The following is a 23994-nucleotide window of genomic DNA, read 5'->3' as shown; positions in this document are numbered from 1 at the left end:
AAAGTTCTGTCCTCAAAACACTCGCACAATAAAGAATTTAGTCTTGTATAACATCGTATGAAAATAAAATATGCATTTTTTCTTATTATAAAATAAACTTAAATTAAATATTTTTTACAAAAACATTAAATGTTTAGTGAGGGGTTTTAGCTAAGAAGCTCAAATGTCATGTTCAAAAGGTGGTAGGTACAAATAATCCTTGTCATGGAAAAATTCGAAATCGGTTACCAATGCCTGTGATATTTTCTACAGTGCATCCGAGGCGGCTGCATAATGACATCACACCAGCGATAAGAGTGAGATAGCCAGGCAGAGCGAGAGGGGCGATCGCGGTATATGACATCAGCGTGTGCACGATTTGTTAACAGTTAAACGCAAGACCACTGAGGGGTGGTAAACGTCGGGGGATACCGTCGTATTACCACCGATCACTGAGCTAGCGAATTTTCAGCTTCACGTGCCGAGCGAAAAGTTTGTACATAAAAAAGAAACTTGAGCTTCGATTTCTGCTGCTCATTTTTCGGACATCGCATTAAGCTTTAATTGACGTTTAACGACTCACGCGTGAAATCTCTTGAGAACCGGTTGTCTTCTATTTGTTGTTCTTAGCTTTTATTCCCAGTATCGAATTTTTTTGTTTTGTCCGAAAAGCCGCAGAAAGAGACAACGCTAGTGGGCCACAAATCATATAAAACACTTTGTGAACCTGTCGCCTCTAATATTTTCATTATTGATTTATTTGCTTAGCTGCTTTATCATGCCCACCCCTCATTTTTTTCACCGCCTCCCCCTGGCATCGAAAATCTATCTACTCACACATTCGCTTTTTCGGAGGCCTTGTGCGTAACCATTTTTCGTTATTTGATTAAGATTTTTATTATTTTGTTTTTTCTTATTTGTATTTTTTCCTTAGCTGCTGCTGCTACCGGAGCTGTGTTGTTTAAAAACCCATTTCTTATGTGATTTCGATGTCAGCTTAACTGTGTTTACTGTATGTTTTTTCCGTACCTCTGCCGCGATGTTTCTTCGATTTTTTTGCCCAATTGACACCTTAATCACTGGGACACGACGAGCAGAAAATGTCGAAGTCTGAAAGCTGTCAAAGCAAAGAATTCTTCTTGTTTCTTCCACTCTTCGTGCGTTGACGATTGGGATGCTGTCGCTAGGAAGAATGCGTCATTTGAAAAATTGCAGATATGCTAGGATTTTAACATTTAGGGCATATTGGACATTGTATAGATCCTTTATATTTATATCTCAGGCACTGATTTATTATCCTATCCAATCCTTTATCACTCCTTTATCTGCTCTTAGCTCATTGCATATTTCATAATCAACCTTTTAGATAGCTGCTATCTCTAGGAAGATTTCTACTTAGTTCATAATATTTTTATCACTTGAGCAAGCGCTTAGATAACTTTATTTTCCTTACAGGGTATCTTTCAGACAATAACTCTCAATTTCCGCACTTCAACTTGGCATTGTTTGCTTTGCTCACTGGAGTTCACTTCAGAGCTTTTCAGACTAGAGAAGAAGATTTTGGAGGGTTGTCAAACAGCTGAAGAGCTCCCCAATGACGTCAAGACAATAGAGACCGAAACCGAGAGGAACTAAAGAGTAAACTAGAGATTAGCCCCAATCTCTGGATTCCAAAATAGTCAGACTAAAAATAGTTATCTCTTGCGAAACCCTGTTATCTGCATTATCTGCCAGACAGATGCCCGTTAGCCAAACAAAAATAATAACTGCGAAGAAAAGAGAACCCTTCCTATTCATTAATAATGGTTAACCCAATGAAAGCAATTAAATCAAGCCGACTCGAGTTCGGTTCGCCAAAGATTTTTTAGCAGAGACAAGACCATGACGTGGCAAACCGCCTCCTCCATCTCTTTCCATCCCTCTATCGCCATCTTTAGCTGTCTCTACGACCTCATCGAATTGCTAATGATCCCAAGGTAATACTTCAGCGGCTTCATTGTTATTTATTTATTTATTATTTATTCTCTTTTCGATTATTAATTCATAACAAAGAAAAAATTCAAACGGAGAGAGGGAGAGAACCTTTTGGCAACGCAAATATTTATTTATTTAATTTTTGGATAGCCAAACAATCGTGTTCGCAGCGCACTAGAAACTTATTAACTTAAAAGCCCAAGTGCAAAGATGAGTTGTAATTTTTGTGATTTGATCGAGTGCCCCCGGCTCCTTAAAAGGTCTCGAAGAATTCCAGCCACAGATATTTTCGCTTTTTACGCATCAGCACAAATTAAGTCACTTTATTGCTCATTTACATTCGCTTAAACTTTGCTTGATTAAAAAGTTTCGCTTTGTTTTTGCGGCAATTGAATTTGCTGGCAGCCGCAAAACTTTGTGTCGCCCTAACTTCAAAGATGTTTCTTTAGAGAGGAAAAAAGGGGGTAAAAGGCAACTTTTTTCCTCGAGGAACTTTTAATGTAAAGCAAATGGTGTAATAGAAAATGATGAAATTTTACTACTTTAAATAAATAATATGGTTTGATTCTTGGACTACCATGTGTCACACTTTTCTTGAATTTTCTGCACATAAAAAAAACTCGAAAAACTACAATAATTTTTCTATGGTTACCTTCCTGGTTCCACAGATAATTTTAATGTCAATGTTGATTATAAATTCCTCGTAGTCCAAACATCTATATTACTGATAATATTAAACGTATTATTATGACGAAACGAGTGGCTCTGCACGCAATAATAAATATTCATTTATAGGAAACCCAAATGGTTTTCAATTGAATCTTTAAACATTTAATTGGAGCTAACAACCTGTAAGCCCATTAAAGTTGTACATTTTCTTCTAGGACAAAATCGATTCGGCGTTCACAGCACGTATTAAAAGAACGTATTCTAATAAATGAAGAAGGTCAAGTTCTACGATGGTCACCAGTTGAAGGACTAAAGTTCGTTGTTAATGTCATCAGAAGTGATTTCCTCCAAAGTCCCTCCCACTGAGGCGAATGAGCGCATCTGGTCGACTCCCAAGCATTTATGGATGACCTATAATTTAGATAATTAATTAGCTCACACACAGGCTACCTACCTTTCTTATCATTCGATTGTGTTTGACCAAATTGAACTGTTTGTCTGTGCATTGTTTGGTCTCTAATTGTTCCACTATATTTATCCGGTCTAAAATTAGACCTATAAATGTCTATTTGAAGGTTGACCAGTTGGTGGTCAAAAGTGGCATTTTATCAGGCCCACGACTTTTTGCTTGCTTGCTTTTTACTTGCTGGTGAGGTACTCATCGCATTAGTTTGTAGTCTATCCTGCACCATTAACCAAACTAGTGCCTGGCTAATGCCTGAGTTCTGGCCATTTCCCGTTGCTCAGATTCTAATGATCGCCCGCCGAGAATCAGACAAAACTGTACCCGCACACCACATGGATACACACACAGACTGTGCGGAGTGTATTTAAGCGGCTTAATGAACCATTCGGAAACTTTCACAGTCATCAAACATTATGATGTTGGCGATTTTTGGCACTCAACGCCACAAGTGGAACAAATGAAGTATTTTTTCGAGTTTGTTTTTTTCGCCTTTGGACCTTTTCTTTTTTCGGCTATTTTGAAGAGGCCAATTTTTGGGTTTTTGGAATGGCAAATGCCCTTACTGAAAAACAAATTTTGGTTCCTCTAACATTTTCCTTGAAAATAATCTTAGGGAATAATTAAAAAAAGTTATTTAAAAATAAGTTAACATCATGAACTGTTAAAACTACTATAAAAAGACAAAAAAAAAACTTGAGTATTTCCAATTTTTATAGTTCCTATAAGGAAATAAAGCGATTAACTAATTTAATATGACGGCAAATGTTTCATATTATCTGTTTCAGTCGACTGCTGTTCAAACTGCAGTAGCAATATGTAATACCCCACTCCCATTCGAGTCATAAAAAACCCGTTCAACTAGCTGGGCTCAAGTGATCAATGCCATCAAAAGACAATTACCAGTGCTGGCCAAAAACAGTTCCCTCCCCCTCAGTCCACAAAACGATAAAGAAATAAAAAAACGAAACTGCAATGCCCAGCAATGATGATAATGATCGGGCAAAAAGAACGAGCCGAGGCAAAGAGGCAAAAAGCCAGACAAGCGGCCCAAACCAAAGATCGGCAGTCAAGTGGCCACTTCCACCCGTCCATCCAACCATCCATCCATCCAGCAGTTCGTCCACCAATCCCCCCACCTCACCGACAACTTCTGCAGGGAAAAACGAAACCAAAATCGTATCGCAAAGCGGCGAGGCGAAAGCTCAAACACGAGCACCTGGCCTAAAAATAGCAACCGCTCATTAGAAATGGCTAAAAATAGATGGCGGCATTAAAGCGCGCTAACCTGTGGCACAGTGGAGTGTCGATGGAGTGGAAGCCGGAGTAAGTAGCAGAGGCGAGAAGACCGAAGTGCGACGCATGACGTATACGCACCGTGGTGCAATCTTCTGCTGCAATCTGGTTATCTCGCGAATTGCACTGTTGCTAATGCACTAGTTACAAGCCAAAAGTGACGAGTTTGGGGCAGAGCAAACTGGAATTCTTTAGCTGGGGAATTGAGGAATTCCGAGGGGGAAACCCTACTGGAATATAATGTCCCCATATAATTGATGTTCTTGTAGTCTACCATGAGCCTTTCCTCGAAGGAATCCTTTGGCAGGTTAAGCAAAATTACGAATAAGCTTGACACATACTATGTTTATACGATAGCAATCACGATTTCTTAAAAGCGCGAAATAGAAATAACCTCTGTTTATACGACAGCCGAGAATTCATGCTTTTATTCACTCTCAGCTGATAGGGATGCCGGACCGGCAAAAATATCTAATTTTTAATACCACTGATTAGAGATATATACTGTGTTTATACGATGCCGAATTCACCGAATTCATAGCGTGAATTCGGCATCGTATAAACACAGTAACAGTAGTTGTTTGTATTACCTAAGTAATGAGTTGAAAGGTTTTTTTTTATATTAGTAGATTATTACGTAGGTATACGTATAAACAATTTAGCATGGTCAAATTATCAAGCGAAGGAGGTAGTTAGTCGGTGCATTTGTCCATTACATAATTTAATTTAGAATTTAATCCATTTAAATTAAGTTCAAAGTGTAGCCCATTAGTAAGAGTTTTTTTCCTTTTCCGTTTTTTTTTTTGTTTATCTGTCCTGTTTTTTAAGGTGAGTGTTAACAGCACTACTGAAACCCCACCTCCTAACCAAATACTGGTCAGTCCACAAATCAAGATACGTGTACCTTAAAAAAGTTTACAAAGAAGTTGACATATTCAGTTTTTGCTGAAAACAAACCTAGCATTTTTCACAAAAATGTATATCAACACAATTGTTTAACTTCCCCAACCCAATGTGCATAAAGTTAGCAATGCAACTTTTGAAAAGGCAAATTTTTTTCTATCGACAATTTGCCGTTATTTATCCGTAAATTATTCGTGAAAGAAAAAAATTTGCCGCTCAATTATTTTTAAAATTATGAGATGTTCTGCTAAGTTGATATCAACTTAGCAGAACACCCCCACTAAAGTGCAAAATTTCCAAAATCTTTTTTAATGGGAATTTGCCGTTATTTATCCGTAAATGATTCGCGAAAGAAAAAATTTTGTTGCTCTTGTTTTAACATTTTTTTTTTAAAAAAACATAGTTGTTCTGCTAAGTTGATATCAACTTAGCAGAACACCCCCACTAAAGTGCAAAATTTCCAAAATCTTTTTTAATGGGAATTTGCCGTTATTTATCCGTAAATGATTCGCGAAAGAAAAAATTTTGTTGCTCTTGTTTTAACATTTTTTTTTTAAAAAACATAGTTGTTCTGCTAAGTTGATATCAACTTAGCAGAACACCCCCACTTAAGTTCAAAATTTCCAAAATCTTTTCTAATGGGAATTTGCCGTTATTTATCCGTAAATGATTCGCGAAAGAAAAAATTTTGTTGCTCTTGTTTTAACATTTTTTTTTTTAAAACACATAGTTGTTCTGCTAAGTTGATATCAACTTAGCAGAACACCCCACTAAAGTTCAAAATTTCCAAAATCTTTTCTAATGGGAGTTTGCCGTTATTTATCCGTAAACGATTCGCGAAAGAAAAAATTTTGTTTCTCCTGTTTTAACATTTTTTTTAAAAAAAACATAGTTGTTCTGCTAAGTTGATATCAACTTAGCTCTGATGACGTCGACGTCAAATGTGTAAAATTACCGCGAATTGTGCGTCCTGGAGGTTTATTAGTTTCTGCAGTGAGTCTGAGTCATTATTATTTACAGAATTACACATAATCAAAAGTTAATAATGTTAAAGCATGAAAAATGGATGTTGCTTCTCACAGAAGCAGAATTCGCGGAAATTTTACACATTTGACGTCGACGTCAGCAGAGCTCTGCTACCGTCCGCGTTGTACATACATATGTTAGCAGAACAACTATTATTAAAAAAAAGGTTAAAACAAGAGCAACTAAATTTTTTCTTTCGCGAATTATTTACGGATAAATAACGGCAAATTTCCATTAGAAAAGATTTTGGAAATTTTGAACTTTAGTGGGGGTGTTCTGCTAAGTTGATATCAACTTAGCAGAACAACTATGTTTTTAAAAAAAAAAATGTTAAAACAGGAGCAACAAAATTTTTTCTTTCGCGAATCGTTTACGGATAAATAACGGCAAATTCCCATTAGAAAAGATTTTGGAAATTTTGAACTTTAGTGGGGGTGTTCTGCTAAGTTGATATCAACTTAGCAGAACAACTATGTTTTTAAAAAAAAAATGTTAAAACAGGAGCAACAAAATTTTTTCTTTCGCGAATCGTTTACGGATAAATAACGGCAAATTCCCATTAGAAAAGATTTTGGAAATTTTGAACTTTAGTGGGGGTGTTCTGCTAAGTTGATATCAAATTAGCAGAACAACTATGTTTTTTAAAAAAAAAATGTTAAAACAGGAGCAACAAAATTTTTTCTTTCGCGAATCGTTTACGGATAAATAACGGCAAATTCCCATTAGAAAAGATTTTGGAAATTTTGAACTTTAGTGGGGGTGTTCTGCTAAGTTGATATCAACTTAGCAGAACAACTATGTTTTTTTAAAAAAAATGTTAAAACAGGAGCAACAAAATTTTTTCTTTCGCGAATCGTTTACGGATAAATAACGGCAAATTCCCATTAGAAAAGATTTTGGAAATTTTGAACTTTAGTGGGGGTGTTCTGCTAAGTTGATATCAACTTAGCAGAACAACTATGTTTAAAAAAAAAAAATGTTAAAACAAGAGCAACAAAATTTTTTCTTTCGCGAATCATTTACGGATAAATAACGGCAAATTCCCATTAGAAAAGATTTTGGAAATTTTGAACTTTAGTGGTAATTGATATCAACTTAGCAGAACAACTATGTTTTTAAAAACAAAAATGTTAAAACAGGAGCAACAAAATTTTTTCTTTCGCGAATCGTTTACGGATAAATAACGGCAAATTCCCATTAGAAAAGATTTTGGAAATTTTGAACTTTAGTGGGGGTGTTCTGCTAAGTTGATATCAACTTAGCAGAACAACTATGTTTTTTAAAAAAAAAATGTTAAAACAGGAGCAACAAAATTTTTTCTTTCGCGAATCGTTTACGGATAAATAACGGCAAATTCCCATTAGAAAAGATTTTGGAAATTTTGAACTTTAGTGGGGGTGTTCTGCTAAGTTGATATCAACTTAGCAGAACAACTATGTTTAAAAAAAAAAATGTTAAAACAAGAGCAACAAAATTTTTTCTTTCGCGAATCATTTACGGATAAATAACGGCAAATTCCCATTAGAAAAGATTTTGGAAATTTTGAACTTTAGTGGTAATTGATATCAACTTAGCAGAACAACTATGTTTTTAAAAAAAAAAATGTTAAAACAGGAGCAACAAAATTTTTTCTTTCGCGAATCGTTTACGGATAAATAACGGCAAATTCCCATTAGAAAAGATTTTGGAAATTTTGAACTTTAGTGGGGGTGTTCTGCTAAGTTGATATCAACTTAGCAGAACAACTATGTTTTTTAAAAAAAAAATGTTAAAACAGGAGCAACAAAATTTTTTCTTTCGCGAATCGTTTACGGATAAATAACGGCAAATTCCCATTAGAAAAGATTTTGGAAATTTGAACTTTAGTGGGGGTGTTCTGCTAAGTTGATATCAACTTAGCAGAACAACTATGTTTAAAAAAAAAAAATGTTAAAACAATAGCAACAAAATTTTTTGTTTCGCGAATCTTTTACGGATAAATAACTTCAAATTCCCATTAGAAAAGATTTTGGAAATTTTGAACTTTAGTGGTAATTGATATCAACTTAGCAGAACAACTATGTTTTTAAAAAAAAAAATGTTAAAACAGGAGCAACAAAATTTTTTCTTTCGCGAATCGTTTACGGATAAATAACGGCAAATTCCCATTAAAAAAGATTTCGGAAATTTTGCACTTTAGTGGGGGTGTTCTGCTAAGTTGATATCAACTTAGCAGAACATCTCATAATTTTAAAAATAATTGAGCGGCAAATTTTTTTCTTTCACGAATAATTTACGGATAAATAACGGCAAATTGTCGATAGAAAAAAATTTGCATTTTCAAAAGTTGCATTGCTAACTTTATGCACATCCCAACCCAAATATTTTTCAAGCCAAAAATTGGCCCAAACAATTTTCATGGCAAAACTTTTTAACCTCATCTAACGAGCACTCGGAGAAGCGAAGACAAGAAAGCATTCTCTGTGCAATCCCCTGGCAACTTTTAGCGAGCATAATTTCAAACAATTTAGTTAAGTTCCAGTGGCATTTCATGCTGTTTACATTAAGCAAATACGCGTAGTGCGAAGGTGAAGGTGGGTCTTCCAGAAGTTGTGAAAACCCAGGATCAGGGACACGCGCAATATAAGGGCTCGGGCACGGTAAACGAAGTAAATTAAACAGGGGAAGCAACAACAACTGAGATGCCCACTGTGGGCGTTGACGAAGGGGGATTGACGGGGCGATGAGACACTTAAACAAGAAATATACATAATATAAATTTCCAATAAAACCATAAAAAATTAACAAACATTTTGGACAAAATATGTAACATTTATTCTAATACTTTTTGATATATTTTCAATTCCAAAAACAGTTATATAATTTTAATAAAAATATTTTAAATTTTGTTTAGGTAAAATTTAAAATAAAAGGGTGCTTGTTTATTTATTTCTTTATATTTTGATAGCGGTTTCTGTTGATCATTATGCAAAGTTTAACCTGCTTATTATTAAAGATGTTTTTCAATTTTAAGGACTATTTTTCAGAGTGCACAGTAGTAAGAAGCAGAGGACCAACAACAAGCACAATAACGAATAACAAGCCAAAGGCATGCGAAACAGCAAAAAGCAGGAGAAACCCAATAACATAAAAGCAAAAGAATTTCTTGCCAAAGGATGATGGCCAACCTGCCGAGGGAGGTGGATGAAGAGGGGGGCGGAAAAGTAGAAAAACCCGCTTACAACAGCGAAAAAAAGCGACGCCAAGCCAACCAACGACCTTGATAAGTTTTACACAGTGCAAGGGGGAGGGAGGAAAGATAGCATAGAGAGATCCCAGTAAAAGGAGCTTCTCTCTCTTGCTGCGAAAAAAGGGCGGCAAGCCACCACAATCGATGCCCCCAAACGTGGTGAGTTTCGCCACGCGCGAGATTGCCCTCTCTCGCTCTCTACTCTCTCTCTCATCAACAAGTGGCCCAGCTGTGAGTGGGGTGGATGAAGGGACTGGGGGGTGGTGGGTGGCGTGGTGAGTTTGGCAGCTCCTTACTCAATTCGTTTTTTTGTGTCTGTGTGTCAGAGAGCTCTCTCTAGCGCCTTCTGTCTCTCTTTGATAAACAGCCAGTGGTGAGTTTGAGTTCCTCTTTTCAGCCTGATTATCATATTCTGCGTTTTATTATTGAATTTCTCGAAAATTGCCACTTTGTGTGTGTGTGACGCATGTGTAAAGTGCGGCGCACAAATTGATACGACTGCCGCCCACCGCCCCCTTTTTTAACCCTTTCACCATCCTCCCGCCGTTAAGCGAAAAACAAATTCCGCCAGTTAGTCTGTCAAATATGTTTGTTTTCCTCTCTTCTCTTGCTCTCTCTCCCCACAGTCAGCTGCCAAATCAGCTGTCCGATTTAAGGCAAATTCATTTAGCATTATTTAACAATCACAGCCGCAAACGGAGAATAGAAAGCGGAAGATTGGAAAACATGTGCATGGAAAAGTTCGATCTCCTCCTTGGTAAATGGCAAAAAAGTGGACTTGCCACACAGCGAAAAAATAAAGCGAGATGCAGAACGACCACAGCAAGCAGCTAAATAACTACAACTGCCTCCATTGTAGTTACCTGCAACGTGCCTGAAATTTAAAAAATGCAATATCAAACCCAACGCGGAACCAGAAAAAAGCGCTAGTCTGGGTAACTCAAACTTGAAATACCCTTTACTATTATTTATTTCCTTAAATAAAAAACAAAACATCCCAGGATACGAAAGTCTCTTACCTAAGCTATTTACATTCGTCAGCACGCTGTTACGTGCAATACATGTACCATTTAGTCAGCAATCTTAAGTTGACACTTCAATGCTATATTTTACTGTCTGTTATCATGAATACTGCAAACTTTTATTGCATTATTTATTCTTATTTGTAGAGCAGCTTCCTAGACGATTGATTTTATAAAAAAATCAATACGGTTCTTGATTCGATTTCAAGCCTAAGATGGTTCCAAATACCAAACACAATGTTTTATTTATTTAAAATTTAGGATTTCCAATGATCGTTCACTAATTTTCCTACCTAATTTTCGGCCAAAAAGATCAAACCTCATTCTTCAAAATAAGTAGTTCTTATGGGTTGTGATAATTTACTGATTTACTAACTTAGTGGTGCACACATGAGACTCACTGCTAGAGTATTTCAAGCGCCGTGCTGCACTTGCAACTGCCAAACGAAACGAAACCGGACTCAACTGGACGCCCGCCCCTCGCACACACACCCATTAAACGCTCACACACACTGGTGCCATTACACACACACTATATACACACTATATCTATATAGACGACGCCTAGTTGAGCATTTTGAACGACAACTGCAACGGACAAGCCATAATTAATCAGGCCTGGCCGGCAATATTTTACAAGAGCGAAACGAAAATTCCTCAGCGGGCTTTTAAGACGGAGTTTCTGCAGATCCTTAACTCGAAAATGTTTCTACATTCTTGCCATCTTGCCAATTTGCCCTTATCAATTGGCCAATAACACGTGCATTTTCCGGGCACTTGCTGCGTTCCATTCGGCTGAGTCAAGCGCACACTTCCTAATCACGAACAAAATTCCAACAAATCGGTAAAAACTTGTTTCTTTCCATCGCAACATTAATTCGCATATTTTTACAAATTATATTAAAGCTCAAATACATGTGTAAATACACAAACACTTGGAGTATTAGAAGTTGACGACGGCAACAACAAACCAAGCATTCTGAATTTTTCGTGTACTTTAAAAACTTGTTTTATTTATTTGCTTTTTGTTTGTTCTGCCGTTGCTTGTAAGCTTATTGAACAATTATATTATGGCATAAGAAATGACAATAGCTCAATAAGCGATGTTTGCATGTGCTAACAGGGAAAAAGGGTTGTGAATAACTTTGAGGGTTTACGTTAAGAGTATTAAGTCTAAGGATTTATCATATTTCATAGCTAAGCTTGTGTTGGGACTTAATAATTGGTTATGCATTTTTATAGTACACCAATATAATTAGTACTCTCTTGGAATAATTCATAATTTTCTTACTTTTTGCTAAATTGTTCTCTTTAAGCTTTGTCCCCTAAGAGCTCCAAATTTCGATCAAAGGGCGACTTGGGTCATCCTTTTCTCTGGAATTAGTATTACAATCATACGTTATATTAAAAGTCCAATCTCATTTTAATTATCGCGCTAGTATCGTGATTGTGCGAAATCAATTCATGTACCGAAGATTTTTCCAGACCCAGTGGAAACTTTGCATTAAACATTTAGCATGCAAATAAAACAATTACAATAAATTATCGAACAAAAATCCCAGTTACCCGAGCAGTGATTTTGTAACAGCATTTCGTTGGGTTTTTCTCACCCGCACGAACACAATGCAAATACGCCTATGTGAGGTAATAATTGTGCTCGTTTCGCGCAGTGTAAGTGGGGCAGGCAATGTTCTCCTCTTGATTCTTTTTTATTTTCTTGAGATTCTCTTTAGTCTGCCCCCCAATTGTCGCTTCATTGAGAGAGGGCAAAATAAGAGGAAAATAGAGGGGAACAGCCACTTAATTCTATGCTGCATTTGGATAAAACGATCTGATATGCAAAACAAAACTATTAAGAAGAATGTTTGAGAAAATTGAATGAGTCTAAAAGAAATCAAAGTTGTAGAACTTTAAATATTTTAAAAAGATTTACATAAAAAGTCGAACTTCATTTACAACATTTCATAAGTTTTAGAAATGTGATAAGTGCAAAATGCTGAATAATATAATTCCACATGATTTAAAAATGGGTGATAATCACATCGTACGAATGATCTATTTGTACGCAAAAACAGATGTGGGGACCTAAGATGACCAGTAAAACTGCAATCGACTTTTGGACCCAACATTACAAGAAGTGCAAACTAAGAGTGGAAGAAGTGGCTGAAGCAGAAAGGCTAAATTCAACTTACCGTCGCAAGTTCAAGGCCAAATGGCTCTCTCCCGCTCTTCTCTTTTTCACGCTCTCTGCTCTCTCTCTCTCCGCTGCGAGAGTGTTGTTGTGTTACATGTAAAAGAACTTTCGTTTTCCGGAAAGGGGTGGGGGTTGGGTGGGCGAAGTGGCCCACATGCAACTACCGTTAGGCCGTTTGTTGTTTTTGTTTTCCTACTTTTTCGCACTTCTCTCGGCCCCGGCTGTTGTTTATTGATGTTTCTGTTTTCTGTTGTTCGCCAAACAGGAGCGACTTTTGTAAATTAATTAACAACACTCGCACACTCACTCCCCACAGGCACACACACGCACACAGCTGCGTTCATCATGCGAGCGCGCGCTTCGAGATAAGCAAAGCAATTTATTTGCACTAAAATTTACTTTTGCGCGCTGAGCGAAACGTGGGCGACGGGGGAGGCAGAGGAGAACTCACCACACACAAACACACACACTCACACCGACGTAAGAGCGCACGTTTTCGCCAGTTTTTTGGGGATATTTATCAATATTGTCAGCAGTGCCTTGATCTGATCGAGTAACTTCGCCTAGTTCCCGATTAAAAGACTGCGTTTCGAAATCAATGCGATCGATTCAAAGTCTGATCAGATCGGTCCAATCGGAGCCTACGACGAAACAAGTCAACAACGACGGAGCGCTACAACAAATGTGCTGCGGAGCTTTGCGCGGATGGGTCACACTCGACTCGCGGAGTGCGGTCACACCCACGGCGATAGCAGAGCGGCGATATATCGATTGCATTTTCTGCCGCCCCTTCTGCGGTCACATTGTTCAACCACAAACAGCAGGTTTAAAAATACAGGACTTTACTTAAATAACGATTTTCACAGCAATGGTAGATTAGCTTTCAGAGCATCGAACTCCTTCTTTCCCAGGGGCTTGAGATTAGTGCCCGAGAAGGGCGATTTGAATTCCAAATCGCGATGTTTGTTGACCAGCACTTTCTGGTCCGAGTAAATCAGGTTGATTTGCTGCTCAATTTGCTGTTGATCTGTGGATAATCATAATTAATATGAGGATTTTGTAATATAAGGGGGTACCCACCTTTCTTAAGCAGATCCAAAGCCTTCTCCTTCTGCATTTTGACAAGCATGCTGCCAATTGTGATCCAAACCTTCTTGTCCTCAGACTTCTCCATCAGGCGCATTGCTTCCCGGGTTTCCTGGCGTCGTTTATCCATTACCGTCAGTTCCTGCTTGTTGGCCATTATTTTGTCGGCCAACTCCTCGGTCTTGGTTATTATCTCAATGCTTTTGTCCAGATCTGCTTGCGACATTTTGATAGTGTTTTTATTTTAAACCGCTCTGAGCTGAACACGGAAGTAAACAAAAACGTTAAGGGGAGACTCAAAAATTCACTAACGCCTTGATCACAGCTGTTTTTCCAGGGGCGTAGAACTGAATAATTAGGGGATTCCGTAACCTTAGGACCTAAACTGGTGAATAGCTGAATAGTTGTCCATAAATTACTCCTTTTGAATTTTTAAACCACAGTGATTTATGATCTGATATTTCGGAACTAAAAAAATGTTTTATTGTTACGTTTTGTCCAAGATTTTTAGTAAGTAAGGTGAACTACAAATATTCGTTATAATTTTAATTTAAAGTAAATAATGCGAACTGATTATTTTAAAATGTGGCCATGACTTTTAGTAAAATAAGGTGACAGCTCTGGTTTTGAACGATTCAACCAAATTGTTGTTGTCGATGTTGTTGAAATTTCCAAAAATTGATTTTTTATGAAACAGCTGACTGAATTTTAACAATTAAGCAATTCAACTGCTTATGATATACTCAAACTAACTACATAGATATTTACATATCTTGAGGTTCTAAAACATTTTTTTTTCGTACTTAATATGGTCACACCACTGAACATTAAAATTGGAATGTGTCTACCCCCTAGCAATACATTCCACCTGCGCCTCTGAACACATCACATCTCAATCGCAAGCAAAGATGGCCGCGTCATAAATAGTTTTGTAGTTCCGAGACGAGACGTTTGTTTACGAGCACTATAACACCGGACAGGATCTCCGCCAGAATTCGAGCAGCTACAAGTATTCACAATGCATTCCAGTGACAGCGCCAAATGTCTGGGCAGCAAATCCCTGGCAATCTGTTGCCTGCTCCTCCACATCTTCCTCTTCCTTCAGCCAGCGGTGTCACAGGTAAGTACCAGTTGTAAACAGGGCATCACCTAAGCACATATGTATATAGTTCAAGTGTTTATTAGAGAGCCATCACGCTCCTTGACCCAAACAAACATATGTTTGCAATGTGTGCACAGATGTTTGGCATATTGATTTGGCTGCAGTGTGTATTTCGCATGTGTGCGTGGGTGCTGGTGCTCCGTGGCATTTTTATTTTCTGCTACCTGTGCTAATCTTAATCGCAAAACCCCATTTCAGACTCAAAGTTCGCAGCGCTATCTGCCAAATATGGACAACAACAGCAACAACGAGAGACTGCAGCAGATTCTCAAGGGATCCGGAGCAGGATCGGGGGTCACGCAGCTCAACTGGCCACAGCCGCCCAAGGCGACGATTCCCGATGTCAAGACTGAGCTGGCCAAACTGAACAACAGTGCGTGGACATCCTCTAATATGAGAATACCCTGTAATAACTCTGTAATCCCGTCCCCAGCTTTCGTATACCAAAACGCCTGGCCGGCGAACAATGTGAAGCTGGGAGCTGTGACCGCCGTCAGCTTCGACAAGGCCGGCAACGTGGTGATCTTCCATCGCGTGGACCGCATCTGGGGTCAGACCACCTTTGACAACAGGAACCAGTACCAGGAGAAGTACCGCGGACCCATCAGGGAGAGCACCATCCTGGCATTGGAGCCGGCAACGGGCAAAGTGCAATACGACTGGGGCAAGAATTTGTAAGGAACTATGGATGATAATGATGATGGTCTTAAGATCTCCTTTACCTAGTATTTAAAATAGTACACTTTCCTTTAGTATTTGTTAATTAAGTTTTTGGATTCAGGGCCGTTGTCTCGTCCGTTTGTTAGGGCTAAAACCTTGAAATCGTATGGAAAATCATTGTTTTAACCCTACTTTAAATATAGCAAACGGACGAGGTCTAGGGGCCGTTTTCTTAGACCCGCAAGATGATTTTAACGCACTACATACATCATATCAAATTAGTTCAGCTGTTCTTTTGTTCCTTTTTTGTTTCTGTTCACTTTGTTTTATGTTTGAGTTAAATTTATACGGTACATTTAGTTGAAATTGACAGTAAACATGCATTTGCATTACAATATATACTCATTACTCATTATCATTATCACATACAACACCATATCAAGTTAGTTCAGCTGTTCTTTTGCTCCTTTTTTGTTTCTGATGACTTTGTTTTGTGATTGATTTAAATTTATATGGTACATTTAGTTGAAATTGACAGTAAAAATGCATTTGGTAAATATTACAATATATACTCATCTTCTTTAGTCACAATAACTACGGTTAAGTTATAAAAATAAGGTCTAGCACATTTATTTCGACAATATAAGACAATACCAGCTAATATCATCTCACCCACAGCTTCTACATGCCACATGGTCTGACCGTGGACCCCGAGGACAACGTTTGGCTGACGGACGTGGCCATGCATCAGGTTTTCAAGTTCCCGCCTCGCGGAGGCGACGGGAAACCACTGCTCACCCTCGGCGAGGCCTTCCAACCGGGCTCCGGGCTGAAATTCTGCAAGCCCACCTCGGTGGCAGTTTTGGACAACGGCGACTTCTTCGTGGCGGATGGCTACTGCAATGCCCGCATCCTCAAGTACTCGCGATCGGGAGAGCGTATTCTTTCCTGGGGACAGAACACCTTCTCCGGCATATCGTACGACGTGGCGCCGCCGAACTACTTCGCCATCCCCCACGCCCTCACTCTCGTTCCGGAGCTGCAGCTGCTATGTGCGGCGGACAGAGAGAACGGGCGGGTGCAGTGCTTCTCCTCCAGCAACGGCACCTTCCACTCGCAGTACCACAGCCAGCTGATAGGCGACCGTCTCTTCAGCATGGCCTACACCCCGGCAGCGGGTGAGTGGATCAATCTTCTCCTGGTATCGGTTTTCATGAGGTGTCACAAGAATCTTTCGACGTTTTGACGTCCGTGAGTTTCGCTGGGCTTCATGCGATTTCATTTGGATTACTATATCGAAGCTCTAATACATTTTACCCCTATATTTCCCTTTTCCGCTTTAGGTGGGCAGTTGGTCATTGTAAACGGACCCACCGCCGAGTTAGGCATCCATCCCGAGCACTACAACGAGGTGCACGGCTTCGTGCTGAGCATGCGCAGCAAGCAGCTGGTATCGAAGTTCGGTCCCAATAACCTGGAGTTCCAGAACCCCCACGATGTGGCCGTCACCATCGACGGCAATGAGATCTATGTGGCCGAGCTGAATCCCATGCGCATCCACAAGTTTGTGCACAGATCTCTGGCCAAGCCGATGTCCTTGTCGGCCACCAAGGACTCGAGTGCAGTCAGCCAGGCTGTGGGAGAGGCGGAGGCGCCGTCTGAAACCGTGCACCATCCCAGCGGCAAGGCTATTCTGGTGGCGTCGCTCATGCTCCTATTTGCCGGCTCCACCTTTGCCCTGGCTCTGCTTTTCGCCCGGCGAAGGAAACGAGGTAACCAAGCGATCAGCTCCGCTCCACCCAGTGACCTGGTGTACCGCAAGCTGACTGCTTCCAACCAGAGTCTCTGCTGATCATCAGTGCTAACCCCTCACTCAATGTCCTGTGTTGTGCTGTCACTTACACTTAACTGTATTAGTATCCTCTACTTATAAGTTTGAATTGGTTTATTCTTAAGTTGACCTTTGAATCTCCTTATCCGACCGCTTTGCCTGCATTTTTGGTGTCCCACATAACACAGCATGTCAAACTTAAGTTCTGTGGTTGTTTGAAAATTATATTTTGTATTTAATTTTTTGTAACTAAAATTAAATTGCATTTAGTGTTCCGCATTATACAAACCCCTTATACAAAATACATAAGCATATCTACAAAATTTACGTTTGTCATTAAGAGGCTTCTGTTTCGTTTTCGGTTTGTTTCAGTGCACGCCAGATCGCAGATCTTATGCATGAACTAAAAGGGGAATGGGATTTCTCAGTGTTGTGCCCGTTGATCTCATGGCAATTGTTAGTTAACCCGTAATCCCAACATTTCCCACAGGTTGCCTCCCCTTTGGAGCCCGCAGTCGTCGTCACGCGTGGGAGAAAAATGAAGGATTTAAGCTGGGCGGTCTGCTCGATCGGGATCGCAATGGATTCGAGAAGCTGGACCAGCAGGCCAGCGACGAGGAGCAGGAGACGAAGACGCTGGCGAGCGCCCAGTTCGCCTAGGCGAATGACCAAGACTTACGCAGCTACCGAAGCATTCCTAGTTCTAACTACCTGTACCTCATTGAAATACCGACTTAGTTGTACTCGTGCTATGCGTGTCCTTTACTTGTGATTTTATTTCACGTTTTTAGTGGTACATTCCGCAGAGAAATTCCGACCAGGAACTATTTATTTTGGATTTTATTCGAGGTTTCTATGCCATTTAAAAAACATATTCTTAACATTAATTTAAATAGGTTAGATAGGTTTTAAAGAACACCATATTTTATTTATGGGCATTTTATAATATTGGAGTAACGAAACTTTTTAATCCCATTTTAGGGTAGTAAACAACTCCTCCGCCTTTAGTCTATATATTTAAATATTTAACTTTTTGTAACAGATGCACTTAAACAGTCTTATTGATACAATTAAATCGAAGTTCTCTGCCGAATGTGCCACATCTATTGCGATTGATTTGCCAAATGGAATATAGTCTTATGAATCTGTCATATCTTGTGTATTTTGTTTATTCAATGTCTGCGGCTAAAACTTAACTCGAATTCTTTATAAATAGGATATATTGCATACTGTATCGACTAATAAGGCCCCATAGTGGCTAATGTGTCAGCTCCTCGACCTCGTCGCGGGTTGTCCTGATCCCAGAAGGCCTAGGCTTCAGCTCCTGGCTGGCGGTCAGACAACCTGGGCGAGGAATCCCTCGTTCTCCTCCGTCACGATAGCATCGATGTTGTAGAAGATCGCATGCATGGCGATTACAAAGCAAGAGGCGCCCAGCGTCCAGAAGAGAACCGCTCCCGCGCCCACCAGGAAAAGAACAGGCGCGGTGGCCAGATTAAGGGCGATGATCTGCTGGTTGGGCGTCAGCTGGTGACCCACCACGGTGATGTTGCTGTTGCGCACGCGCAGCTTGTGGCAACCAAAGGCGGCGGCCAGGATGACCAGCAGGATGCAGGGCGCCGTGATGCTGGAGGGGGAGATAACTATTAGATAGGCTATAGCCGAGCGCTAAGATCACTCACAGGCAGTAGATCATCAGTACGAAGAAGATGAAGACGTAGTTGGCCTGGAAGTAGGAGAGATTCCTAACAACACGGCTGTTCAGGCGCTGCATGCTGACGGCCGTTTTGAAGTTGTTAATGTTGAAGAAGACTATCCAGGGCCGCAGGGAGTTTCGCACCATTTGGAAGACCTGCAGCGGCGATGGCAGGTTGGACAGGCTGGGCAGGCTATGGGGAATACGGCTATATATATCCGAAACCTATCTGTTTATGGGTCACTCACCTTTGAAGGTCCACGGAGAATCTGCCTCCCGAGGGCGGTGGGGGCTGCATGTTTCCGGATAAGTTCCCGCTGGTTTGGGCCATTTCGATGTCGTATTTTCGTACCCCTGCTCAATTCCTTTGTTAGTGACACGTCTTGGCGGAAATCTGCGACTCTTCTTCTACTCCGCGTGGGCGTTCTACAAGTGTTATGTGTATCTTCGCACTCGTTCCTGGTTCGAGATTTGTTTTTCGGATGCTGCGGCGGTTGAGGAGCGGTTGAGGTCTTTCCCGGAGCCAATGCTACATGAAGGCGGTGCGACACGAACAGCGGCTTTTGATGTTGCTATCACAATTCACTCTCAATTTGCTATGACATTGTTCTTTTCTGGGAAACAGTACACAAAGTTTGAAAAAATCTGATGTGGCAGATAGTTCTAGGATAGGAATTGCCGTGATGCGTAGTGTGACCAGAGTGGCGGTGCTCAAATTTACTGTAATATGTCATGACGCTGAAAACGAATTCCCATCGCCCCACAGTGGGGCGAAAAAGCCTAAAATCTGCCTTAAATCATCGGAACACTATAGCAGCCATCTTTTTATTGTTGTTAAGGGCAATAAAATATAGCATAAACTTTCGTTTAGCTCCTACGCATGTACAACATGTGAAATTTGATTTAATATTGTTAGTTATTGCCAAGGTAAAAGGAACCACAAATATGCTTTCTAAGTTGATTTTGAAATAAAATAAATAATGCGTACTGGTGATACTAAAATGTTACAGACTTTTAAAAAAATGTGCCAACTCTGGTTTTCAACGATTCAACAAAATATTCAAAAGCCTCGAAGCTGTTGAATTGCTGAAATTTCTGAAAGTTGACTTTGTATGGAACAGCTCATTAACAGCTGACCAAAATTCCAATCCTTCCTGTGGGAGGTTTAAGATAGAGTTGTCCGATCTGGCCCGTTCCGACTTATATACTACCTGCAATAGAAAGAAGACTTTTGGAAAAGTTTCATTCCGATAGCTGAAAAAGAGACTAGTTTGCGTAGAAACGGACAGACAGACGGACATGGCCAGATCGACTCGTCTAGTAATGCTGGTCAAGAATATATACATATACTTTTTGGGGTCGGATACGTCTCCTCCACTGCGTTGCAAACTTTTGACCAAAATAATAATACCCTCTGCAAGGGTATGATATAGATAAATTTTGTCTCCCAATTAAAGTATAAAATGATATAGATTTTGTTTAAAACTTTTAATGGTGACACATATGTACATAAATATGTACGATTTCATGATAAGCGTTTCCGGAATTTATTCCGGAAGAAAATTATTTTTTTATAATCTAAAGTTTAGGTATTGGAGATAAGAGGTTAGAACTATGTATAAAAAACTACGTTGTGTTTGTTTTTGTATACTGATAAAAAAAAGTAGCAACTGTAAAGATTTCATTCATGTTTCAGTGACGTAATATGCTTAATGTAAAAATGATTAACATCGTACCTAACATTTTCAAGTTTGATTTAAATTTTTAAATTTAAGTCATATTATTTAAAATATTTCGTAATACGAGGTTATTGTAATTAATTCAAATATGTATAAAATATTTTGATAGAATATGCCGATACACCTCAACAAATAAAAACACAAATTATGTCCTATGAAATGGAAAATCCGTGTTTTAAGTTATTTTTTTGTAAAGCACAGAGAATTAAACATACGTCAGCCCAAATCTACTTAAATTCATAAATTCCGTTGAAAAGGTCCACACATTAAATGATTCATTCCCCAAAATGAGATGGGAAAATAGCTTTGGTGTTTTTTTTAATTCAGTCTTATTTTAAACTCCGTCGGTATAAGATGTTTTTAGTTAAACTTGTATTCTCACTCTTACTTTTGTTCTTTTATTTTGATTCTTTGGTTGAAACTGGTAACTAGCTACCTTTGTAGATCATTCCTACCAACTTACAAAAACATTAACTTTAAATTTACCTGCGAATATGTTACAACAATCTAAGTTTGAGCTGCTTTCGTATTATTTTGGCATTCATTTATTGGTCCTTCCTATGGCAGCTGTTTAGTATAGACGTCCGAATTTTGTTAAATTTAATTCAAAATTTTGAAATGTTAAAGAAAAGCTATGTCCCAGAGATCAAGATAATGTAATGAAAATCATCAAAGACATAATTTGTCTGTTAATTTCCATTAAATTTTCCGACCATTCCTATGACACCTATAAGACTTCGATGTTTTAAAGATATAGTTCGAAATTCAGAAATATTTAGAAAATAATATTCCCAAGAGAAGAAACATTAAAGCTTGATTTTTTTAAAGTTTTATTTCCAATCCTTTCCTTGGAAGCTATAAGATATAGTTGTCCGATCCGACTAGCTCACACTTATATACCACCTGCAATAGAAAGAAGACTTTTGGGAAAGTTTCATTGCGATATCTTAAAACTAGTTAGCGTAGAAACTAGATCGGCTCGTAGAGTGATGCTGATGAAGAATATATATACTTTATGGAAACGTCTCCTCCACTGCGTTGCAAACTTCTGATTAAAATCATTATACTCCCTACAAGGGTGTAAAAATTTTAATAACATGCTTAAAATAAATAAAGTTCCCGAAAGTAGTATTACTGTTTTAAGAATTATAATTTCAAACACCTTTTTTTCAAACAGCTTTTTTTGATTGTCATCTGGGAGAAAAATGCATCCGACTCAGTGAATGTTTTCCACTCATGACCATTTTAAAGCCCAGGGGTATGACGTCGGCCGAGAAACAAATATTTCAGAACAGGAGTTGCGGCTATGACCCGTATGGAAGCGCAGAAGTGCACAGGGCTTTCGTCTGCTGTCCGGATTATGGCGACTTCCTGCCAGACTTCTGCGGACAAGGACCTCCCGTTTATCGTATTGCGGCTGGCAAAGAGGCTCAACCCAATTCGTATCCCTGGATGGCCATGCTACTCTACAAGAATACTCTGTACTCCGGGCAGAATCTTGTCCCGAAGTGCGCGGGCTCCCTGATCACCAATCGCTATGTGCTGACCGCAGCCCACTGTGTGCACGTAAGTGGGTTTCAACTCAAGAGTGTGCGACTGGGTGAGCACAATATCTCCTCCAATCCCGACCACATAATACAGGAACTGTACGCTCCTCCGCATCTGGAAATAAATGTCGAACAGATTATTAAGCATGAGGAGTTCCACAACGTAGATAATAGAAAGTACTATAACGACATCGCTCTTTTGCGACTCGAAATTATAGTACGGTAAGTAACGAATTTATTTGTTTATGTTTTGTTTCATTTTACCAAGCCAAGATTTTTATTCCTCAGGTACACACGTCAAATCATACCGATTTGCATTTTGACTGGCCAGGAATCCTTTGATCCCTATCCCTTCCTTATAAACTCCACTTTGCATATAGCCGGCTGGGGCTATTCGCATATGCAGGAATTCAGTAAAATATTGTTAGAGGCCAAAATCAAGATACGAAACCCAGACGAGTGCTTTAGAAAGTATCCTTTTTTGGGATTAAACAAAGAGTCTCAAATTTGTGCCGGTAATGATGGAAAGGACACTTGCGAAGGAGACTCTGGTAGCCCCTTAATGGCGCCAATGCGATGGGGCGAAAATGAATTCGTATACTTAGCGGGTATCACGTCCTATGGAGGTAGCTTTGACCGGACATGCGGATATGGACCAGCGGCTTACACAAAAACTTCGAAGTTTCTCGATTGGATAAGACGAAATATGTTTAAGCTCGAACCAAATATCAATTTCTTTTAAATTAGGGGAGCGCCGTGTTTGGAACAGCTTGTAGGATGGGACGGTCAACTTTTTCAGAGAATGATTCTCTCATTCTATCCACTAAACATTATTATTATGAAATGAAATGATTTTTGGTGGCCAATACTTTAAGAAAACAAAAAACTATGTTAAATCAGCACTGAAAAAAACGGCGTTGTAGATCCAAAGAGTTCATATTAAATTTTTAAGATTTTTCTGGCTTTATATTCGTCCTTTTTTTGTTATAGAGAAGTTTTTTTAATTTGCGGTTTTTGATCATTTTAAATATGGAAATTTTGTAAAATAACAATTCTAGTTACTTTTAAATTAAAAGATGTTATGCTTAAATTTTAAATCGAAAATGTTTTTCCTAATTACATAAAATAGTTTCTAAAATGTTCGAATTTGATTAAAATATTTTCAAATCAAAGCGTGCAATTTAATTTATTTACTGATCACTTTTAAACGCAGTCGCGCTAATTCGATAATTTAATTAATCAAATAAGAAGAGAGAAGTCGATAGGTTGGACAAATGATGATGTAGAGGTGGAGAAACGATGTTCGGGACAAATACATACAATGCACATTTTACATAAATAAATATTGGTCCGAGTATTCTTACTATTCATGTCGTCGACGACATCAAGAACCACCAAACAATAAATGTCAGCATAATAATAAAAAATTAACAAGACATATTTAAAACGAAAAACATCGATGATAAAGGCAAACATCGATGTTTGCAAAATGATAAAAACATCGATGCATCGATGATT

At 38.9% G+C, this 23994-nt stretch overlaps 5 protein-coding genes across 14 annotated transcripts in view; 2 read left to right on the top strand and 3 right to left on the bottom strand.

Moving 5' to 3' along the window:
• Window positions 1-13449, bottom strand: part of Mef2 (myocyte enhancer factor 2) — a 50118-nt gene extending 36669 nt beyond the window's left edge. For 4 of the 8 annotated variants that reach the window (XM_044392879.2, XM_044392880.2, XM_044392882.2 and 1 more), the window contains exon 1: window positions 12754-13447. The gene's annotated coding sequence lies outside the window, so the exon portion shown is untranslated. Of the gene's footprint in view, window positions 1-12753 lie in introns of all 8 variants that reach the window. The other 4 variants (XM_044392881.2, XM_044392883.2, XM_044392885.2 and 1 more) reach the window with 3 other exon arrangements.
• Window positions 13450-13580: 131 nt separating this feature from the next.
• On the bottom strand, window positions 13581-14128 carry Pdrg1 (Pdrg1 prefoldin-like subunit). Its single transcript, XM_017157040.3, has 2 exons — window positions 13836-14128; window positions 13581-13782 (listed from the first exon to the last, which is right to left on the bottom strand). Exons 1-2 carry the CDS (start codon window positions 14065-14067, stop codon window positions 13616-13618), a joined length of 399 nt encoding a protein of 132 aa, XP_017012529.1. The 5' UTR covers window positions 14068-14128; the 3' UTR covers window positions 13581-13615.
• A 587-nt stretch (window positions 14129-14715) lies between these two features.
• Pal1 (Peptidyl-alpha-hydroxyglycine-alpha-amidating lyase 1) lies at window positions 14716-18395 on the top strand. 3 transcript variants are annotated; one of them, XM_017157132.3, is made up of 6 exons: window positions 14716-14961; window positions 15202-15376; window positions 15437-15677; window positions 16342-16841; window positions 17007-17435; window positions 17985-18395. In XM_017157132.3, exons 1-6 carry the CDS (start codon window positions 14860-14862, stop codon window positions 18152-18154), a joined length of 1617 nt encoding a protein of 538 aa, XP_017012621.2. In that variant the 5' UTR covers window positions 14716-14859; the 3' UTR covers window positions 18155-18395. The 3 variants fall into 3 exon arrangements, with proteins under 3 accessions (XP_017012621.2, XP_017012622.2, XP_070068713.1); XM_017157133.3 differs by lacking the exon at window positions 17985-18395 and adding an exon at window positions 17867-17916 and having other exon boundaries at window positions 14717-14961; XM_070212612.1 differs by lacking the exon at window positions 17985-18395 and having other exon boundaries at window positions 14717-14961; window positions 16342-16914; window positions 17007-17133.
• Window positions 18396-18647: 252 nt separating this feature from the next.
• Window positions 18648-19875, bottom strand: LOC108067869 (prenylated Rab acceptor protein 1). The gene is made up of 3 exons (XM_017157135.3): window positions 19439-19875; window positions 19177-19383; window positions 18648-19121 (listed from the first exon to the last, which is right to left on the bottom strand). Exons 1-3 carry the CDS (start codon window positions 19519-19521, stop codon window positions 18830-18832), a joined length of 582 nt encoding a protein of 193 aa, XP_017012624.1. The 5' UTR covers window positions 19522-19875; the 3' UTR covers window positions 18648-18829.
• A 2314-nt stretch (window positions 19876-22189) lies between these two features.
• Window positions 22190-23218, top strand: LOC108067784 (spaetzle-processing enzyme). The gene is made up of 2 exons (XM_017156985.2): window positions 22190-22698; window positions 22765-23218. The coding sequence occupies exons 1-2, from the start codon at window positions 22190-22192 to the stop codon at window positions 23216-23218; spliced, it is 963 nt and encodes a 320-aa protein (XP_017012474.2).
• The last annotated feature ends 776 nt before the right edge of the window (window positions 23219-23994 follow it).

Source organism: Drosophila takahashii, chromosome 2R (genome assembly GCF_030179915.1).
Source record: "Drosophila takahashii strain IR98-3 E-12201 chromosome 2R, DtakHiC1v2, whole genome shotgun sequence".
Taxonomy (NCBI): domain Eukaryota; kingdom Metazoa; phylum Arthropoda; class Insecta; order Diptera; family Drosophilidae; genus Drosophila; species Drosophila takahashii.
This window is presented reverse-complemented; position numbering and strand designations above follow the sequence as displayed.

Bases quoted from the DNA above. Each gene is read 5' to 3' on its own strand.
- Pdrg1 (XM_017157040.3), bottom strand. From the start codon at position 14,067: ATGTCGCAAGCAGATCTGGACAAAAGCATTGAGATAATAACCAAGACC. The intron at 13,783-13,835 runs GTGGGTACCCCC...GATTATCCACAG, and splicing joins TTTGGATCTGCTTAAGAAAG to ATCAACAGCAAATTGAGCAG.
- Pal1 (XM_017157132.3), top strand. From the start codon at position 14,860: ATGCATTCCAGTGACAGCGCCAAATGTCTGGGCAGCAAATCCCTGGCA. The intron at 15,377-15,436 runs GTGCGTGGACAT...TCCCGTCCCCAG, and splicing joins GCTGGCCAAACTGAACAACA to CTTTCGTATACCAAAACGCC. The intron at 15,678-16,341 runs GTAAGGAACTAT...TCTCACCCACAG, and splicing joins TACGACTGGGGCAAGAATTT to CTTCTACATGCCACATGGTC.
- LOC108067869 (XM_017157135.3), bottom strand. From the start codon at position 19,521: ATGGCCCAAACCAGCGGGAACTTATCCGGAAACATGCAGCCCCCACCG. The intron at 19,384-19,438 runs GTGAGTGACCCA...TATTCCCCATAG, and splicing joins TTCTCCGTGGACCTTCAAAG to CCTGCCCAGCCTGTCCAACC. The intron at 19,122-19,176 runs GTGAGTGATCTT...CTCCCCCTCCAG, and splicing joins GTACTGATGATCTACTGCCT to CATCACGGCGCCCTGCATCC.
- LOC108067784 (XM_017156985.2), top strand. From the start codon at position 22,190: ATGACGTCGGCCGAGAAACAAATATTTCAGAACAGGAGTTGCGGCTAT. The intron at 22,699-22,764 runs GTAAGTAACGAA...TTTATTCCTCAG, and splicing joins CGACTCGAAATTATAGTACG to GTACACACGTCAAATCATAC.